General features: G+C 41.1%; 1 protein-coding gene across 1 annotated transcript in view; it reads right to left on the bottom strand.

Moving 5' to 3' along the window:
* Positions 1 to 207: 207 nt before the first annotated feature.
* The window catches only part of themis2 (thymocyte selection associated family member 2), a 91,106-nt gene continuing 70,949 nt past the window's right edge, over positions 208 to 20,364 (bottom strand). Inside the window, exons 5-7 of the mRNA XM_078567338.1 lie at positions 10,330 to 10,489; positions 7,954 to 8,079; positions 208 to 3,458 (exon numbers count right to left, since the gene is read on the bottom strand). Coding sequence (XP_078423464.1) covers positions 7,985 to 8,079; positions 10,330 to 10,489 — 255 coding nt within the window. The 3' untranslated portion in view covers positions 208 to 3,458; positions 7,954 to 7,984. The remainder of the gene's footprint in view (positions 3,459 to 7,953; positions 8,080 to 10,329; positions 10,490 to 20,364) is intronic.

Raw genomic sequence — 20,364 nt, forward strand, 5'->3', positions numbered from 1 at the left:
TGGTAGAGATTGTCAGAATTCCTTTTTGATGAGGCATATTTGTTAAATAGCTACAGTCAGTGTGAATGTTTTATGTTCTGTGTGATGTGTGTTGAAGGGAGTTCAGGGAAAGATTTTAGTATTGTCTTGTGAGCTGTACCATGCTCAACCAGACTGCTTGTGCTAGCCATGCAGTCTGTGGAAGGAATGGCCTTAACACAAAAATAATATAGAACAAGTTAACTTTATTTACTACTTCTTATACATAAACCACTTATGAAATGTGGAACTGTGTGAGCGTTTACTCCCCTTCCCCCTTTTGTTAATTTTCTTGTTCGGAAAGTGTTGTATCACAGAACTCTTTCTCATTCCAACCCCACTTCAGTGTTACCTGGTCAACCTTTGAAATTTTAAGAAAGCTGGATCCATGAATCTATAAATGGTTCTCTGCATAGTTATCTTTGGCCTTCCATTTTTTTTTTCTCCTAGAAAGTTAATTCATGTTGAAATATGTTTTTGCAGATTTTGCTTCACTGAAGTGACTTTTTTTTTTACTTTGAAACCCAGGTGGTAATCTGAGCCTCATCTTTTCCTTGTCCACTGCCTCCTTTCATACGTGTCCACCGCTCCCTTCAATTAATCCAAAGTACGTTATTGGAGGTGATCAGGAAATGGGAGCACTGAATAAGATTTCCTTGGATACTGGGACCAATTGTGCATCCATTGCTGTCCTAGCTGGGTTCAACGGAGCAAAGACTAGGATTGGCCAGTAATATCCGTACCATGCTAGTTGTTGCATTTAATCGCTTTGGAGGAGTGTTGTTTGTTGTTTCAGTGCCTGTGAATGTGTAGGTGCCATGCAGTGGGTTTCATAGGAGGAGTTTGGTGGGGTGGCCTACAGGAGAGCACTGATAAACATGCACATTGTGCTGCTTTTTTTCTTTTTTCATGGGATGTGGGTATCACTGGCAAGACCAGTATTTATTGCTCATCCCTAATTGTTTTTGAACTGAGTGGCTTGCTAGGCCATTTCAGAGGCAGGTAAGAGTCAAACACATTGCTGTGAGTCTGGAGTCATATGTAGGCCAGACCAAGTAAAGATGGCAGATTTCTTTCCCTAAAGGGCATTCGTGAACCAGATGGGTTTTTACAACAGTCAACAATGATTTCATGGTCACCATTACTGAGACTAGCTTAATATTCCAGACTTTTTATTAATTGAATTCAAATTCTACCAGCTGCCATGGTGAGATTTGAATCTGTGCCCTCAGAACATTAATTGTCCAGCAATATTACCACTACGCTATTGTCTCCCCTTACTTGGTGCCATGCTTGGTGCGTTGGTAGCCCTTGCACAGAGCCTTTTTTCACTGTCGAGAGAAAAATGAGGGGTCTGACTTCAGTGTAGCACAGGGCATCATGCAGAGTTTGTAGCCCATCTATTCTGGTATGGAACTGGTGGCTAACTCCAAGATGGCACTTTTGGACCCAGCTGAGATGCAGCGTCTTCTGGTTACTGTCTTAGCTTCCAATGTAGCACAAGGGAAAGCCATTCAACATCTCAGTTTTGCAGTGAAAGCTCAGATAGAGGTCATGAGATTCATGCTTTCTGTCATACAGGCTCAGGCTGCTCTATCACATTTGTGGGTGTTAGTGGCCAAAGAGGTGTGCAGGATCAGGTAACAGTCCAGCAATCGTTTCTCTAACAAATTATGAGGATCGGTGAGGCACTGTCCTGGGAGAGTGCCTGTGGTGGACAGGCTTTGGGGAGGCAGGAGGTAAGTTGCTTGCCTCAGAATTCCCAGCCTCTGACTTGCTTTTGTAGCCACTGTATTTATATGGCCGGCCCAGTTCAGTTTCTGGTCAATGGTGACCCTCCAAGATATTGATGGTGGGGGAATTCAATGATGGTAATGCTGTTGGATGGTAATGCTGTTGAATGTCAAGGGGAGATGGTTAGATTTTCTCTTGTTGGAGATGGCCATTACCTGGCATTTGTGTTTTGTGAATGTTACTTGCTGTTTACCAGCCCAAACCTGAATGTTCTCCAGGAATTGCTGTATGCGACTTGAGTTCCTTCAGTATCTGAGGAGTGAAGAATGGAAGTGAACTCTGTGCAATCATCCATGAACATCCCCACTTCTGACTTTAGGATGGAGGGAACGTCATTGATGAACCAGCTGAAGATGGTTGGGCCTAGGACACTACCCTGAGGAAATCCTGCAGCGATATCCCAGGGCTGAGGTGATTGGCCTCCAACAACCATAATCAACTTTCTTTGTATTAGATATGACTGCAATGGAGAGCTTTCCCCCTGATTTCCATTGACTTCAATTTTGATACCACAGTCAGTCAAAGTTGCTTTGATGTCAAAGGCAGCCGCTCTTTCCTTACCTCTGGAACTTGGCTCTTTTGTTCATGTTTGCACCATGGTTGTAATGAGCTGTGGAGCGGAGTGCCCCTGGTGGAACCAAAACTGAGCATCGAAGAACAGGTTATTGCTGAAGTAAGTGCCACTTGATAGCACTGGCAATGACACCTTCCATCACTTTGCTATGATTGAGACTGATGGGTGATAGTTGACCAGATTGGATTTGTCCTGCTTTCTGTGGACAGGACATACCTGGGCAATTTTCTTCATTTTCTGGTAGATGATAGCGTTGTAGTTGTACTGAAACAGTTAGGCTAGGGGCACAGCTATTTCTGGAGCACCATGACAACAGCTGGGATGTTGTCAGGGCCAATAGTCTTTGCTGTATCCAGTGCCTTCAACTGTTTCTTGATATCATGTGGAGTGAATCAAATTGGCTGAAGACTGGCATCTGGGATGGATCATTCACTTGGCATTTCTGGCTGAAGATGGTTGCAAATGCTTTGTTTGTTGCACTGAAGTGCTGGGCATTCCCATCATTGAGGATCGGATGTTGGGGAGCTTCCTCTTACAGTTAGCTTTTTAGTTATCCACCGCCATTTATAACTGGATATGACGGACTGCAGAGTTGAATTGTCATAAGCTAGCTTACATGAACATTCTGGTTGACTTTGATTCATTACAATAACCAGCAGCATGAAGCAGCCATCCCCCTGGGAACAAAGCAAACATTGGTAATTTCCCAATGTCCTTTATAATGAATTAATATAACAATGTATTTTTTTACCTTGCAGTACTACCAGCCATGTGCACACAACAGATACATGAGTTTCAGCTGGGTGAAAGAATCATCACAATGGCTTTGATTTTCAATGTGTTAATCTGTCACCATTCAGCAAACATTATTTTCAAATCTGCAACAGGCTCTGGGATGGGAGTTGATTATTTTTCTTTGATCCATCTTCAAAAGATGTATTTTATTTCTTTCCAAAGCAACAGTTCTTTTGTAATACAGTACTTTGGGTTGGACGATTTGTTTTATATCAATGAAGCTAAGCTTGTAGTCAGCTGGAAGCAGGTTCCTGAACAAGTTGTTCATCCTTGATTCCTAAGGGAGCGATAAGCAAAACGAAAAATAATTATTTTAAAAATTGAAAGTGGATAAATTAAATGTTAATCACTGGAACTCAGCCAAATATAGACTATGGAATTCAGGCGGATTGTAAAATGTAGTCTAGTACAACAGTTAAGCAAAATTTCTGATCTGGAGGCGTCAGGTAGCCTTTCTAATGCTAGTAGAAAGCTATTGTTACATTGATCGACATTTGACTTCCACGAAACATCAAACCATTCGACTACCGCTAAACATCAAACTATTTGCTTTAACCATTCTCTTTAGTTACAAAGATAATACGCAAAATATTAGTCTTGAACTCATATTTGTTGGGGGAACCAATTGGGAGAAAGTTGAAGAAAACCCCGGGGAAGAATACTGGAAACTCCAAAAGGCAGTCAGAGGGGCATGAGGGAACTAGAAATTTGGTCAGTTGTGCAAATACAGCAATAAGAAATTCTTCCATTGTAATAGTAAAAGTGTTATCGAAGAGGAATAGAGATTCCTAATGGAATCAAATCGGATTGAAACGGAGTAAGAACTGATAATATAATTCTAAATGATTACTTCATGCAAGTATTTACTAGGTAAGACCTAAGTAACGTTCCTAATTATAGATATAAAATTTTAAGGAGCAATAAACAGGTGGAAAAAGAGGGTGGCGTGACTATTTTAATAAAGGAATATAACAGTATTAAATGTAAGGATGTTCTGGGGGCTGTATTAAGACAAAATCCAAATGGGTAGAGTTATGCAATAGGAAAGAAAACTGCATACGTTTTTGGTGTGCTTTACAAATCGCAAAACTCCAGACAATGGAGGACATCTGCAGACACTTTGGAGAGATATGCAAGGACAATAGGTAATAATAATAGGTTATCTTAACTATTCCATGATTGTATGTGGTCAAAGTAGGAAAGATACTTTAGAATGTTTCTTAGCTTGCTTCCTGATTGTGTCTCAATCAAACCAGCAAATTTGCTTGATTTGGATTTTGGAAATTAAGTACGATAAATACGTAACCTGAGATTAGGAGGATGAGTGGAAAAAGTAGAACAAGATAATGAATTGTCAAAGAAAAGGTTCAGAATTGCTGAAAAAAGAGACATGTTGTCGAGGCTTTTATTTTGTACTCATCAGGACAATTCGCAAGAATACCAAATGTAAACAACAACAAATTATACTTCATGAGAAGAGAGTGCTAATTGGTTGGACTCTGATTACTAGAGGCATTGCCATTGCCATAGAGAATGCACTAGTTAACTGATGACTGACAGTTAACTACCAAGCTTTGTTTAAATTTAAACCAGGCAGGTAGACTCTGATTGGTTAAGGCATTGCCCTGGGGAATTAACCAGAGAACGGCTATTGCCTATTTTGTTTTGTTGATTAGTTGAAACAGACGCAATGCATGTACATGTGTTTTTTAAATTTGCTCATGGGATGTAGGCATCACTGGCTAGGCCAGTATTTGTTGCCCAGCTCTAATTGCCCTTGAGAATGTGGTGAGGAGCTGCCTTCTTGAACAGCTGCAGTCCATGTGGTGTAGGTACAGTGCTGTTAGGGAGGGAGTTCCAGGATTTTGACCCAGTGACATTGAAGGAACAGCGGCAATATATCTCCAAGTCGGGATGGTGAGTGGCTTGGAGAGGAACTTCCAGGTGGTGGTGTTCCTATGTACCTGCTGCCTTGCCCTTCTAGATGGTAGCAGTTGTGGGTTTGGAAGGTGCTGTCTAAGGACCCTTGGTGAGTTTCTGCAGCGCATCTTGTAGGTGGCACACACTGCTGCCACCGTTTGTCAGTGATGGAGCAAGTGAATGTGGAAAAGGTGCCAAACAAGTGGGCTGCTTTGTCCTGGATGGTGTCAAGCTTCTTGAGTGTTGTTGGAGCTGTACTCATCCAGGCAAATATAGAGTATTCCATCACTCCTAACTTGTACCTTGTAAATGGTGGACTGGCTTTGAGGAGTCAAGGGGTGAGTTACTCACTGCAGGATACCTGGCCTCTGACCTGCTCTTGTACCCACAGTATTTATGTGATCCAGTTCAGTTTCTAGTCAATGGTAATCTTCAGGTGTTGATAGTGGGGGATTCAGTGATGGTAATGCCATTGAACGTCAAGGGATGATGGTTAGATTCCCTCTTGTTGGAGATGGTCATTGCCTGGCACTTGTGACGTGAAAGTTACTTATGAGCCCAAGCCTGGATACTTTGTCTTGCTGCAGATGGACATGGACTGCTTTAGTATCTGAGGAGTCATGAATGGTGCTGAACATTCTGTAATCATCAGTGAACATCCCCACTTCTGTCCTTATGATGGAGAGAAGGTAATTGATGAAGCAACTGAAGATTGCTGGGCCTAGGACATTACCCTGAGCAACTCCTGCAGTCATGTCCAGGGGCTGAGATGATTGACCTCCAATAACCACAACCATCTTTCTTTGTGGTAAGTATGACTCCAAACAGTGGAGTGTTTTCCTGCTGATGCCCATTGACTTCAATTTTGCTAGGGCTCCTTGATCAACTGCTGCCTGATGTCAAGGGCAGTCACTCTCACCTCACCTCTTGAGTTCAGCTCTCTTGTTTATGTTTGAACCAAAGCTATGATGAGGTTACTAGCCAAGTGACCCTGGTGGAATCCAAACTGAGCATCAGTGAGCAGGTTATTGCTGAGTAAGTGTTGCCTGATAGCACTGACAACAGCACTTTTTCCATCACTTTACTGATGATCGAAAGTAGACTGATGGGGCGGTAATTGGCTGCGTTGGATTTGTCCTGCTTTTTGTGGACAGGACATACCACATTGCCAGGTAGATGCTAGTGTTGTAGCTGTACTGGTACAGCTTGGCTAGGGGTGCGGCTAGTTCTGGAGCACAAGTCCTCAGTACTATTGCCAGAATGTTGCACTAGGTTAAAATGAAGTACTTGAATCTGATTTGTTAGCTCCACACAAGCCTTTCCAATTCCTCCTTTTCCATGTATTCAAGCCAACCATAACTTCGAAATACAAAACCTTCTTACAAAAGTATTCCTCTATTATTAAGTTTTTAATGCAATCTTCCCAAATTTCACCTGAAACCAGCAACCTATCTTAGAATTTGGACTGGCTTGTGTATAGCTGCATTATTTATTGCATTGTTTTGACTGCATTATTGATTGAATGATGACATGGATTGCAGCATTACAATGTGCCGATTGCTTACATATTGGGCATACTTTCCTCTGGTCTCTAATGTGCACAAAAAATTGGAGCATGATATTTCTTGTAAACAGGTTATACATTTATGATTTGACTGAGATCTAGATTACAGGCAGTGCACATCTAAGGGAAAATTCTGGAAACACTCAGCAAGTTAGGCAACATCTGTGGTGAAAGAAACAGATTTAGTGTTTCAGGTTGAGGATCTTATGCCAGTTCTCTACAATTGCGCATGTAATGTTAAAACCAAAGAAAGTTTAAGGCACAGAAAGAGGCCACTCAGCCCATTGTGCCTCGCCAGCCTTAAAAAGAGAAAAAAAAAGCTAACCATTCATTTTTAATCCTACTTTCCAGCACCTGGTCCATAGCCTTACAGGTTACAGCACTTCAGATGCAGATCCAAGTACTTTTTTCAAATGAGTTAAGCATTTTCGCCTCAATCACCAATTTAGGCAACGAATTCTAGATGCCCATCACCCTCTGGGTGAAAAAGTTTTTCCTCATGTTCCCTCTAATCCTTCTACCAAACACTTTTAAATCTATGCCCCCTGGTAATTGAAACCCAGCTGGGGGAAACAAGTCTTTCCTGCCTATGCTATCTAGGTCCCCTCAATTTTATACACCTCAATTAGGTCACCCCTCAGCCTCCTCTGTTCTAAGGAAAACAACCCTAGCCTATCCAATCTTTCTTCATAGCTGCAATTTTCAAGCCCTGGCAACATTTTTGTAAATCTCCTCTACTGCCTTCAGAGCAATTATGTTCTTCCTGTAATGTGGTGACCAGAACTGTACACAAAAATCCAGCTGTGGCCTAACCAATGTTTTATACAGTTTCAGCATTACATCGCTGCTTTTGTATTCAATACCTCATCCAATGAAGGAAAGCATTCTATATATTTCTTTACCACCTTTATCCACCTTCAGGGATCTGTGGACATGCACTCCAAGGTCTCTCACTTCCTTAACCCTTTTCAATATCCTCCCATTTATTGAGTATTCCTTTTCTATGTTTGCCCTCCCCAAATGCATTACCTCATACTCTCTTGATTGAATTCCATTTGCCACTTTTCAGCCCACTCAACCAAACCATTGATATTCATTCTGGAGACAACATCTATCCTCTTCACCACTATCAACTACATGGCGAATCTTTGCTTTCCTCTTTATCAGTTCAGATGAAGAGTCATTCTCTGAAGAATTAGCTTGTCTCTTTTCAGTAGCCAGCAGACATACTACACAAGTCCAGCATTTTCTTATTTTATTGTTCATTCACATTCATTGTTGTACTTACCCACCAGGCTGCTCAGCTGGTTTTGCAAATACTAAAACGCCCATCTTTTCACTTTCTGCAAAGCCATCAGGGCAAATCCTTCTTCTATCTGTTCGTAGTCATGATCACTGTCATCATCTGATTCCTCTGTCATTTCAGTGAAGGAAAGAGGATAAGAAAATATTAAAATTGTAAACTATCTGACTTCATTGGTGATCTGAACAAAGTGCATTAGGAAGGAAGTTAAATTTTCTTCACAATTTTTAAAATGGCATTACCTATACTTCTGAACCTGCCTTATTACTATAGTTTGGTTTGAATTGTTTTCCATACCCATCTTTTTTAATTGTCTTCTACCTTACCCATTTCTGTAACATCAGTAGTCAATCATTTCAACACTGAAAAGCTCAAATTTCTCCAGTTTTTCTTCCTCAGTTTTCCAGCTCTAGGGATCAGCCTTGCTATTGTTCTCTGGACTACCTCCAGCACTCATATGTCTTCACATTTAGAACTCAACACGATACCCAAGATATAGTTTGACCAGGGCACTGTGAATGATTTCCTTTTGACTTGCGTCCTGCTGATTAACTGTACAGTTCAACATTCTATTTGTTGTGTTAATTGTTCCTTTGCAATGGTTGGTTGTGTTGCGTACACCAAAACCATTGGATCTCTTAACTTCATCCTTGGCTATTTCAACACTGTCTATGAAGTATGTATCTCACCTTTTTTTTTCCTTCACATGCACTAACTTGGCTTAATTAAATTTAACCTGCTATATTTTGTAGTTCCTGAGCTAACTCCTCAGGGCGAACTGTCCTTCCTACTATGATATCATGGCTAAGAGGATTAAATTATGAGGACAGATTGCATTGACCAAGCTGGTGGTGTTCCCATGAACATGGAAGATTAAGGGGTGATCAAATGAAGATATTTAAGATGATTAAAGGATTTGATAGGGTCACTTTAAAGAAACCGTTTCCCCTAGTTCAGAAAAAGAGGGGCATAATCTTCAAATTGGAACCTGGCTGTTCAAGAGTGATGTCATAAAGTGCTTCGCATGAAGGGGAGTGAAAATCTGGAACACTCTCAAAAAGCTGTCAAGACTAGGTTCATGGTAAATTTCAGAACTGAGATTTTTGTAAGGTAATGGTATTAAAGGTTACAGAATAAAGGCAGATTAATTCCAGGAAGTTAATTGTTAATTTATCCATGCTGGATTCATTGTAAAAACCTGCACTGTGTAAAGAATGGGAAGCAAGTGTAAACTACTGCTGACACTTGGTGATATGGTAGCATAGTGGTCAAGTTACTGGACTCGTAATACAGAGGTATAGATGAATGATGCAAAAAATTTGAGGTCAAAACCCACCATAGCACTTAAGTAAAGTAAATCTGAGATTTAAAAAGCTATATGAAACTATTGGATTGTTGTATAAACCCATCTGGCTCACTGATGTCCTTTAGGGAAAGAACTCTAATAGCCATACCTGTTCTGTATGTAACTCCAGATCCACAGAATTGTGGTTGACTCTTAACTGCCCTCTGAAATGGCCTAGCAAGCCATTCAGTTGTATAGGGATAAACAATAAATGCTGGCCTTGCCAGCAATGCCCATATCATTTGAATGAATAAAACAGAACTGAGTGGTTGCTCTCTATAGGCGAGTGTAATATTTGAAATGGGCATTTTGGAACTTTCAGAACCCCCTCTTGAATTACAATACCTCTAGTTTGTGGGGCCTGAATAGATTTTACAATGTAACAAAGTGGGCTCAAAGATCTCTGCACAGCCAGCCTGTGCTAACCCAAACTTTATTAATCCACAATTGAATGAGTGCAGTATATGAAAAGGCTCCCTCTGTGAACCACTAACCACTAATTGATTGACAACAATTGGAGCGTATTTAATGAACAGCATGCTTTATGGAACATTTATTATCTGTTATATGTGCCACAGTAAACGTCCAAGTTTTTCATAAATTCACACTAAATTAATTTAATAAAGTGTCAAATTTTCTAATAGTTAGACATAGTTAATATTACTTGCTGTCTGTCATTTGTTGACGAGTCTCAAAATTTTGAATCTAGGACTTCTCAGCCAGAAGCAGAAGACCTAATTAACAATGGCATGGAGACAATAAATGATCGATTAGCGTCACCACAAGCTAACTGAACAGGCGATTTTTGTTGCTATGTTTCAATGGCTAATTTCTCAACTAGAGTTTGGAATTTGTCAACTAACTTCTCCAAGCAGCCAGCACAGGGCAGCTTTGTATGTGAATCCGGTTGATGTTAATTTGCTTTGCACAACTGGAAAAGCAAATCTCCTTATAAACACCTGAAAAGAACAATTAGAACTCACTAAAAAGAATCCTTTTCTAGTATCTCGACTTACTTTCAGGGGCTTCTGGAGCCATCTTTGTTTCCCCCTTTTGTGTTTTTGTATATTCATTAGGAGCAGCTTGTACAGATTGTATGGAGAAGGATTTTCTCAAGCTTGGCGGCACTGCTTCATTCTCAGCGATGATGTTAGGTTTTAGGGGCACAGGAATTCCCTTGGTGAAAGAATGAAGAAAGGAGTTAACTTTACTCAGCCATTTCACACTATTTTGATTTCTATTTTTTTACTACGTATTTTCTCATTTCACCTCCTCACCTGAAGTCACTGATTCTTGCTGAGGGTTATAGTTCCAGAAACATCTACAGTATCTCAGCCATACTTTTATTTCTGCATTTGGTGATGAGTATCAGTTTACCCATGGATCTAATCTCTACACACAGGCATTTTCCATCAGGGGTGACTAGAGTGATCTGGACGAAGGGTGTGGCCTGGCCCATTTTCAACTTCCTCGCCAAGTGCTCTTATAGAGTCATTGTCCAGAAGGAGGACATTTGGCCCATTGAGTCGATGCTGGAACTTCGGCCAATTCTGAGGCCATGATTGCTGCCCAGCTCAGATCAGCTCTCTCAACACAGGCTGGGTTCAAATTTGGCAGTTTCTGCATTCTATAATTTAATAATGTGGATGTACCCATTCGGCTCTCAGTGGGAACTTTCAATAAAGTGATAAGCAACTATTACAATCTGAAGTATCCTTCTGCTTTTTCTTTAACTTTTCAGACCTACACTTGAAGATTGTAACTGCTCTATCGAGTTACTTTTTGGTCCTTTTATTTAACACTTTAATTTCCATTCTGTTCTCTGTGCCTTCCAATTCAGACTTCAGGGTGGGATATCTCAGGCTATCTTTCCCTTACATATCGATACACTTTTCTTTTGGGGGAATTCTCTTCCTAAAAGGCTTATGCTTCTCCACTCCCTTTCCTGCTTTAAGACCCGCTTTAAAGCCATCTCTTTGACCAAGCTTTTGGGTGCCTCTCCTATGGCTCAGTGATAATTTCTCTCTTGCCTCTGTGAAGTGACTTGAGACATTATTCCACATTAATGGCACTATGTAAAAGCAAGATGTTGCTGTAACATTCTTCCTGCTTTTTGTCATAATGGTTCTATTACTTAATCAACTTGCAAATTAGATCTTTGGTTAAAGGACATTTACCCTAAAATAAAACTTAGCTTCCTACAACACGGCCACCTCAGAGTAGATACAAGGGTCCTTAAATATTTGAAGCACAGTGTTTAAGATCAGAATTATATTGTTGGAATGCAGAGATCAACCAGCAACTAGCATCAGTTCAGCAGAAATCAGACGGCATTGCTTCATTAACTATTTACTAATGTCTCTCAATAACTTAGTCAAATTTCACACATGGGAGTGAAACCAGACTAGATTGTCTACTGTGAATTGAAAGGAAAAATTCAACCCTTTCTTGTTAGTGAAACATGATCCTTCAGTATAATACATCTATATTTTCCATGTAACTGGGCATAGGGATTTCTAGTCGAACAGAGGCAAAACTCCATCTAGTAGTTCTTCTACCATCCCAGTAGTTGCATGATACAGTGGTAATACCATAGCAATCAATCTCTGATTCGCAAATTTTTCCAGAATTGAGCTTTCATTTCTGGGTCAGTTGATATCGATCCAAAGTGACCTCTTTCCTCCCAAGTTTGCTACACTTGCCACTTGTGTTTCAAGTTACTCATATACTGTAAGATGTATCCCAATGTGGAGAGTGCTAAATCAGAGAAATTAAGAGTATTGTTATATAAACATATTTGCCTCAAATATTGTAATTTGTTTCTTTCTTGTGAACTATTCTGTACCAATCTGTCTATAATGTAATACCATGGAAACTCCTATACCAATCTAAGTTCATTGGTTTTAAAAAAAAGGTATTGAATGTCACACCACTAAGTGGTGTTCCACGCACTGGGAATTTGAATGCCCCAGAATGGGTGTGGGGTGAGTTAAAATTTCCAAAATTGGAAATGTGAACCCAACCCCGCTCCAATGCACCCACAGGAATTCACCAACCCACAACCATTACCATCTAGAAGGACAAGGGCAGCAGATAGATGGGAACACCCCCACCTGGAAGTTCCCCTCCAAGTCACTCACCATCCTGACTTGGAAATATATCACCGTTCCTTCTCTGTCGCTGAGTCAAAATCCTAGAACTCCCTTCCTAACAGCACTGTGGGTGTACCTACACCTTATGGACTGCAATGGCTCAAGAAGGCAGCTCACCACCACCTCCTCAAGGGCAACTAGGGATGGGCAATAAATGCTGTCCTAGCCAGCGAAGCCCACATCCTGTGAATGAATTTTAAAAAAACTTGTGGTTTTAACGATGATGGGGTAAATCATTTAAATATTCTAATGAGTCTGTAGGCCTCATATTTTATAGACTTGCAGTTTTAATATCTGCAGGCTGCGTTTCCAGGGCTTTGGAGGCAGGAAAGGCAAGATCCAGCAGGTAACTGGTTTTCCAGCACCATTTGTGGTCAGGAGGAACAAGAGTGCTTCCTCTCCACTCCCCCAGCTTAACCTGCTTCCATCCCTGTGACCAGCCAACCATCCCCCAGCCTCCACGATGTCCCACCTTGGCCTCTGGGTTGCCTCCACGTTTAACCCCTCCCTGGCCTTCAATATTACCCCCCCGCCCCCCACCCCATCCCATCACCACCTCCCTTCTCTGCTCCCTAACTCTGGCTTTCCAATACATGCCTCCCCTCTCAATCCAATCAGCTGCTGGCAGGAAGTGGATAAAGAAATTCCATTAAATTCAGCAGGACCTCCGCATTACCCACACATCAAGGCTTTCCTGCCAATATGACCCAGCACCATCCCCCCTCCACCACCACCCCCCCAACTCCCTCCCTATAAATATCAGTTTCGCCCACCAGTTGATTCAGTGCTAAAGTACTATATTTCCTTTGTTTAGAATCAGATACAGCTAATTCAGAATGATTGCTATGATGCAAATACAGATAAAAGCTTTACACGTTCAGCTCGGGCAGCATCCGCAGAGAAACACAAATCAGTCAGTATGTTTTCTTCTCATTTTCAGAATACAAAAAAAAAGGGTATGGCCAGTAAGCCAAGTCTCCCTCTACGTCTGCTGTGGTCATAACTATATATATTATTCATAACTATTTATTATATAGTATATATTATACATTTTATATATATATATATATATACACGCTGTATATCTTGACCCTGAAATATGTTGTATGAATCATTAGACTACAAATATTTTAGTGTGTGTGTATATGAACGCTGTTTTAACCTAGAAATTAATTTTACGTGATTAAGTTAGCACTTGTGCAATGTAATTTCAGGGCTTCTGACATCCTTTTTGGTGGATTCAAAACAGTGTTTTTTTATTCATTGGATGTGGGTGTCACTGGCTACGCCAGCATTTATTGCCCATCCCTAACTGCCCTTGTTCAGAGGGCATTTAAGAGTCACATGTAGACAAGGATTGCAGATTTCCTTCCCTAAAGATGAATTTTTACAACAATTGATTCATGGTCATCATTAGATTTTTAATTCCAGATTTTTATTACACCAACTGCCATGGCGGGTTTTGACCCTGGGTCTCTGGATTACTAGTCCAGCAACAATATCACTACGCCATTGCCTCCCCCCATTAATGAGAGAGCTCCAATTGATGATGAAATTAACAGTCTGGATTTAAAAATGTTGGAGAGAGGGCATCTCCATTTTGTGTGAATTAATATAATGCCATATGGTGTGCTTATCCTTTGAGCCATCAGAAAGCAATAGAACATTTAAATCATAACCAATTAAGATAATTACTATGAAAGATAGAATTACATTAGTCAGAATCTGAAGAGGCCCCATCATAAGGCAAGATAAACTCATAATCCTTGTATAGAGCCATCAGAGTCACGATGCTACAAAGACTGTATTTCACCTTCAGATGACATTCAAAACAAATCTGATTTAATTTTAATGCAGCGTAGACTTTAATTGAAAAGCTTGCTGCCCCTTTCAAACTGCAAGACTTCTGATCGGCTCTCCAGTTTCAAGAGTACCCACCATCCTTAACTGGACAGTGAACCTGTCTCCATGCCAATTAGGAAGGCACCCAGTGAAAATCCCAATGATTCCCCTTGCGGGCAGGTTCAGGGCCTGGAAAGAGCCCTTGTCTCTGTTTCCTGTCCCCAGATGGAAAATACAAACATACGAAATAGGAGCAGAAGTAGGCCATTCGGCCCCTCGAGCCTGCCCCGCTATTCATAAGATCATGGCTGATCTGTTTGTGTTTCAAAGTCCATATTCGCATCTACCCCGATAACCTTTGATTCCCTTGCCTAACAAGAATCTATCTACCTCCACCTTAAAAATATTCAATGACCCCACCTCTACCGCCTTCGGAAGCAGAGAATTCCAAAGATGCACGACTCTCAGAGAACAATTTTCTCCTCATCTCTGTCCTGAAAAAGGGCAAACCCTAATCTTATAACAGTGCCCCCTAGTTCTGGACTCACCCACAAGAGGAAACATCCTTCCCATGCCCACCTTGTCAATACCATACTTCAATCAAGTCACCATTTACTCTTCTAAACTCCAGTGGAAACAAGCCCAGACTGTCTAACCTTTCTTCATAAAACAATCCGCTCATTCCAGGTATCAATCTATTATTCTTCATCTCCACCCAAACCGATTCTACATCCTGATCTCCTGAGCCCTGATTTCCTGACACGAATGCTATCCTTGGTGAACGGTCCAGACACCCCCCCCTTTCCCCAGTACTCGTCCCAGTGCCCCACAAACCGGAACCCTCTTCTCCCATACCAGTCTTTGAGCCACTCGTTCATCTCTCATCTTATTTGCCCTTTGCCAATCTGCACGTGGCTCTGGCAATAATAGAGATTATTACCTTTTGAGTTCTTAATTTGGTACCTAGCTTCTCATTCTGACTATGAGAACCTCCTTCCTTGTCCTGCCTATATCATTGGTACCTACATGGACCACGACAACTGGATCCAGTCCAGCATGAAATTCTTTAATCTTTGCCATATGTTTAACAACCAAACACTCAATATTATTCTCTGTGAAGTGACTGCATAATCAGTTTGTTTTGAAAGCTGGTATCAACTAAATGCTTGACTCTGACACTACTCAGGATAACATAACAAGACTGACATAGTGCATTTGACTCTAAGAAGTATATTCTGCTTAAGTGAATGTTTAAAGATTCAGACAATATGCACTTCATATAAACTTTTCAATTAAAGTCTATTAAAATTAAAATGAAATTGAATGTCATCTGAAGGTGAAACGCAGTCTTTGTACTGTCAAGTGAATCTGATAGCGCCATACAAACATATGAGCAAGGAGCAGGCTTCAGCCCTGCCATTTAATAAGATCATGGCTGATCTGATAGTTTTTTAAAAATTTGTTTATGGGATGCAGGTGTCATTTATTACCCATTCTAAGAGTTAACCACATTGCTGTGAGTCTGGAATCACTTGCAGGCCAGACCAACAGATTTCCTTCTCTAAAGGGCATTAGTGTTGTTTTTACAACAATTGACAATGGTTTAATTCCAGATTTTTATTTAATTCAAATTTAATTCTACCACCTGCTGTGGTGAGATTTGAACCCAGGTCCCTAGAGCATTACCCTGGGTCGCTAGATTGCTAGTCCAGCGACAATACCACTACACCATCACCTCCCCTTAAATTTGAGTAACCTCAAATCTGCATCCCACCTACTCCCAATAAGCTATCACCCCCTTGCTTACCAAGAATCTATCCACCTCTGCCATAAAAATATTCAAAGATTCAGCTTCCACCATCTTTTTAGGAAGTGAGTTCCAAAAACTCACGACCTTCTGAGAGAAAAAATTTCACCTCGTCTCCATTTTAAATGGATGACCCCTTATTTTTATACAGTGACCCTTAGTTCTAGATTCTCCCACAGGAGGAAACATCCTCTCCACGTCCACCCTGTCAAGACCCCTCAGGATCTTATGTGCTTCAATCAAATCGCTTCTTACTCTTCTAAACTCCAGCGGATACAAGCCTAGCATGTCCAACCTTTCCTCATAAGAGAACCTGCCCATTCCAGGTATTAGTCTGATAAACCTTCTCTAAACTGCTTCCTATGCATTTAGATCCTTCCTTAAATAAGGTGACCAATACTATACACAGTACTCCAGATATGGTCTGACTAGTGCTTTGCATAACTGAAGCATGACCTCCCTACTTTTGTGTTCAATTCCCCTTGCAATAAATTATAACATTCTATTACTTGCTGTACCTGCATACTAGTGTTTTGTGATTCATGCACTAGGACACCCAGATCCCTCTGCATCTCAGAGCTCTGCAATCTCTCACCATTTAGCTAATATGCTTCTCTTTTATTCTTCCTGTCAAAATGGAAAATTTCATATTTTCCCACATTATACTCCATTTGCCAGATCTTTGCTCACTCAATCAATTGTAGTGTCCTTATGCCCTCTTCACAATTTATTTTCCTACCTATCTTTGTGTCATCAGCATATTTAACAACCGTCCCTTCAGCCCCTTCATCCAAGTAATTTATATAAATTGTAAACAGTTGCAGTTCCAGCACTGATACCTGTGGCACACCACTCATTACATCTTGCCAATCTGAAAAAGACCCATTTATGCCTACTCTCTGCTTCCTGTCAGCCAGACAAGCTTCCACCCATGCCAATATGTTTCCCTCTACACCATGAGCTTTTATTTTCTGCAATAACCTTTGGTGTGGCACTATATCAAATGCCTTCTGGAAATGTAAGTACAGTACATCCACCTTTATCCAAGCCCATGTTATTTCCTCAAAGAACTCCAATAAGTTGGTCAAACATGATTTCCCTTTCACAAAACCATGTTGACTCTGCTTGATTACTTTGGTCTTATCCAAGTGCCCTGCCAAAGCTTTTTTAATAATAGCTTCTAACATTTCCCCTATGACAGATGTTAAGCTAACTGGCCTGTAGTTTCCTGCTTTCTGTCTCCCTCCCTTTTTGAATAATAGAGTTATATTTGCTATATTCCAATCTAATAGGACCTTCCCCAATCTAGGGAATTTTGGAAAATGAAACCAATGCATCAACTTTCTCACTGGCCACCTCTTTTAAGACCCTAGGATGAAGTCCATCAGGACCCGGGCACTTGTCAACCTGCAGCTCCAACAATTTATGCATTACCACTTCTCTGGTGATTGTAATTTTCCTGAGTTCCTCCCTATCTTCCATTTCCTGATTTATAGCTGCTTCTGGGATGTTACTTGTATCCTCTATAATGAAGGCTGATGCAAAATACCTGTTCAGTTCCTCTGCTTTTTCCTTGTTTTCCATGATCAATTCTCCATACTCACTTTCTTTAGGGCCAACGTTCACTTTGTTAACTCGTTTCTTTTAAAAACGTTTGTAGAAACTCTTACTATCTGGTTTTATATTTCCGGCTAGCTGTTTCTTGTACTCTAATTTTTCCCTCCTTATTAATCTATTAGTCATCCTTTGCTGTCCCTTATATTCTGTCCAATCTTTTGGCCTTCCACCTATCTTTGCACAATTATGTACTTTTTCTTTAAGTGTGATACTATCTTTAACGTTTCTAGTCAACCACGGATGCTTTGTCCATCCCTTGGACTTTTTCTTACTAGTTGGAATGTATCTGTTCTGGATATTCTGAAATATCCCCTTAAATGTTTGCCACTGCATCTCTTATCGACCTATCCCTTAACATGGGGGTAGTGGTGGCATAGTGGTATTGTCACTGGACAAGTATTCCAGAAGACCCAGGTTAACTCTCTGGGGACCCAGGTTTGAATCCCACCATAGTATTTAGTGAAATTTGAATTCAATAAAAGTCTGATCATGACCACTAAATGGCCTATAGGTCTACATGTGACTACAGACCCACAGCAATGTGGTTGACTGTTAACTGCCCTCTGAACAGGGGGCATTTGGCGATGGGCAATATATGCTGGCCTAGATAGTGACGCCCATATCCAATGAATAAAAAAAAGGGTTATGAGTTTATCTAGAACTCCTCAGATTCTGATTAATGTAATTGTTATCTTCCATAATAATTATCTTAATTTGTTATGATTTAAATGTTCTGCTAAGGACACCATATGACATTATACATAAACCAGGAGATCTGCAAGAAGAAATCTTCCTGTGTAAGTTCCTTGGGCAGAAGACTAGGTATCCATCGGAAGTACAAGACCTTGGGTGGAATTTTACTCCGACTGGATTTTACAGTCCGAAGTCGATCAGCTTGCCGCATTTTACGGCCCCACTCCTGCCGCGGCGGGGCTGTAGAATTCTGCCCCTTATGTTGGAATCAGCCCTTGCCCCTATAATAACATGAATTGCACTCAATACACAAAGCAACTTGTTCCTCTCTCACTTCAGGTACCATGTGTTAAGAGGGCATTGGCAACCATGGACTTCCATTTGATTTATGTTGGTCCATGATTATGTTTGGTAAGCTACTGCAGTGGTTTGCTGTTGCATTCTGCAGAATGGCTGACTAAGAGACTCTCTCGTTCTTATCGCCTGACGTCAGGTATTGGAAGAATTTACAAGCTGAAAGTCAATCGGTTTGGCCACATTATGCATGCACCTTCCATGGCCATCAAGTCCTGGAGTAGAACCTAAACCCAGAGCTTTTGACTTAGAGACAGAAAACACTACTCACTGCATCACAAGACTTCCCATCAGGTGAGCAATGAAATCAAAGATCTGATCAATGTCATTTATAATTGATGGGCTGGTAGGGCTCAAATATACTTTGTTTTCTCTATACATAGAATCAGGTAGCTGATCTTCGCCATGAAAATGGTAGCAGCACCTTCAAAAGGAAATTGGATATATGCTTGCAAAAGAAAAATTTGCAGGGCTCTGGTGAAAGAGCAGGGAAGTGAGACTAATTGACTCTTCCAAAGATTAGGTATAGGCATGATGGGCTGAATCTCCTCCTGATAAAAACAAAAAACTACTGCGGATGCTGGAAATCCAAAACAAAAACAGAATTACCTGGAAAAACTCAACAGGTCTGGCAGCATCAGCGGAGAAGAAAAGAGTTGACGTTTCGAGTCCTCATGACCCTTCGACAGAACTAAGTAAAAATAGGAGAGGGGTGAAATATAAGCAGGTTTAAGGTGGGGGGAGAGAAGTTGTGGGGGGGGGGGCGGGTGGTTGTAGGGACAAGCAAGCAGTGATGGGAGCAGATAATCAAAAGATGTCAAGGATAAAGGAACAAAGAGGTGTTGAAGGTGGTGATATTATCTAAGAGAATGTGCTAATTAAGAATCGATGGCAGGACACTCAAGGTACAGCTCTAGTGGGGGTGGGGTGGAAAGACTGACAGGGCATTACAGGTAATAGATTTAAAAATAATGGAAATAGGTGGGAAAAGAAAAATCTATATAAATTATTGGAAAAAACAAAAGGGAGGGGGAAGAAACGGAAAGGGGGTGGGGATGGACGAGAGAGTTCAAGATCTAAAGTTGTTGAATTCAATATTCAGTCCGGAAGGAAGATCTTCCTCCCACAGCTTCCAACCCAATAGTCGCCCAACCTCGGACGGCCCGCTTCTACCTCCTACCCAAAATCCACAAACAGAACTGTCCTGGCAGACCGATCGTGTCAGCCTGTTCCTGCCCCACGGAACTCATTTCTCGTTATCTTGACTCCCTTCTCTCTCCCCTTGTCCAGTCCCTTCCCACCTACATCCGTGATTCCTCTGACACCTTACGTCACATCACCAATTTCCAGTTCCCTGGCCCAAACCGCTTCCTCTTCACCATGGACGTCCAATCCCTCTACACCTCCATCCCCCACCAGGATGGTCTGAGGGCCTTTTGCTTCTCCCTTGACCAGAGGCCCGAACAATCCCCATCCGCCACTACACTCCTCCGTCTGGCTGAACTTGTTCTCACACTGAACAATTTCTCCTTTAACTCCTCTCACTTCCTCCAAATAAAAGGTGTGACTATGGGTACCCGCATGGG

This window comes from Cetorhinus maximus, chromosome 21 (assembly GCF_964194155.1).
Source record: "Cetorhinus maximus chromosome 21, sCetMax3.hap1.1, whole genome shotgun sequence".
Lineage (NCBI taxonomy): Eukaryota > Metazoa > Chordata > Chondrichthyes > Lamniformes > Cetorhinidae > Cetorhinus > Cetorhinus maximus.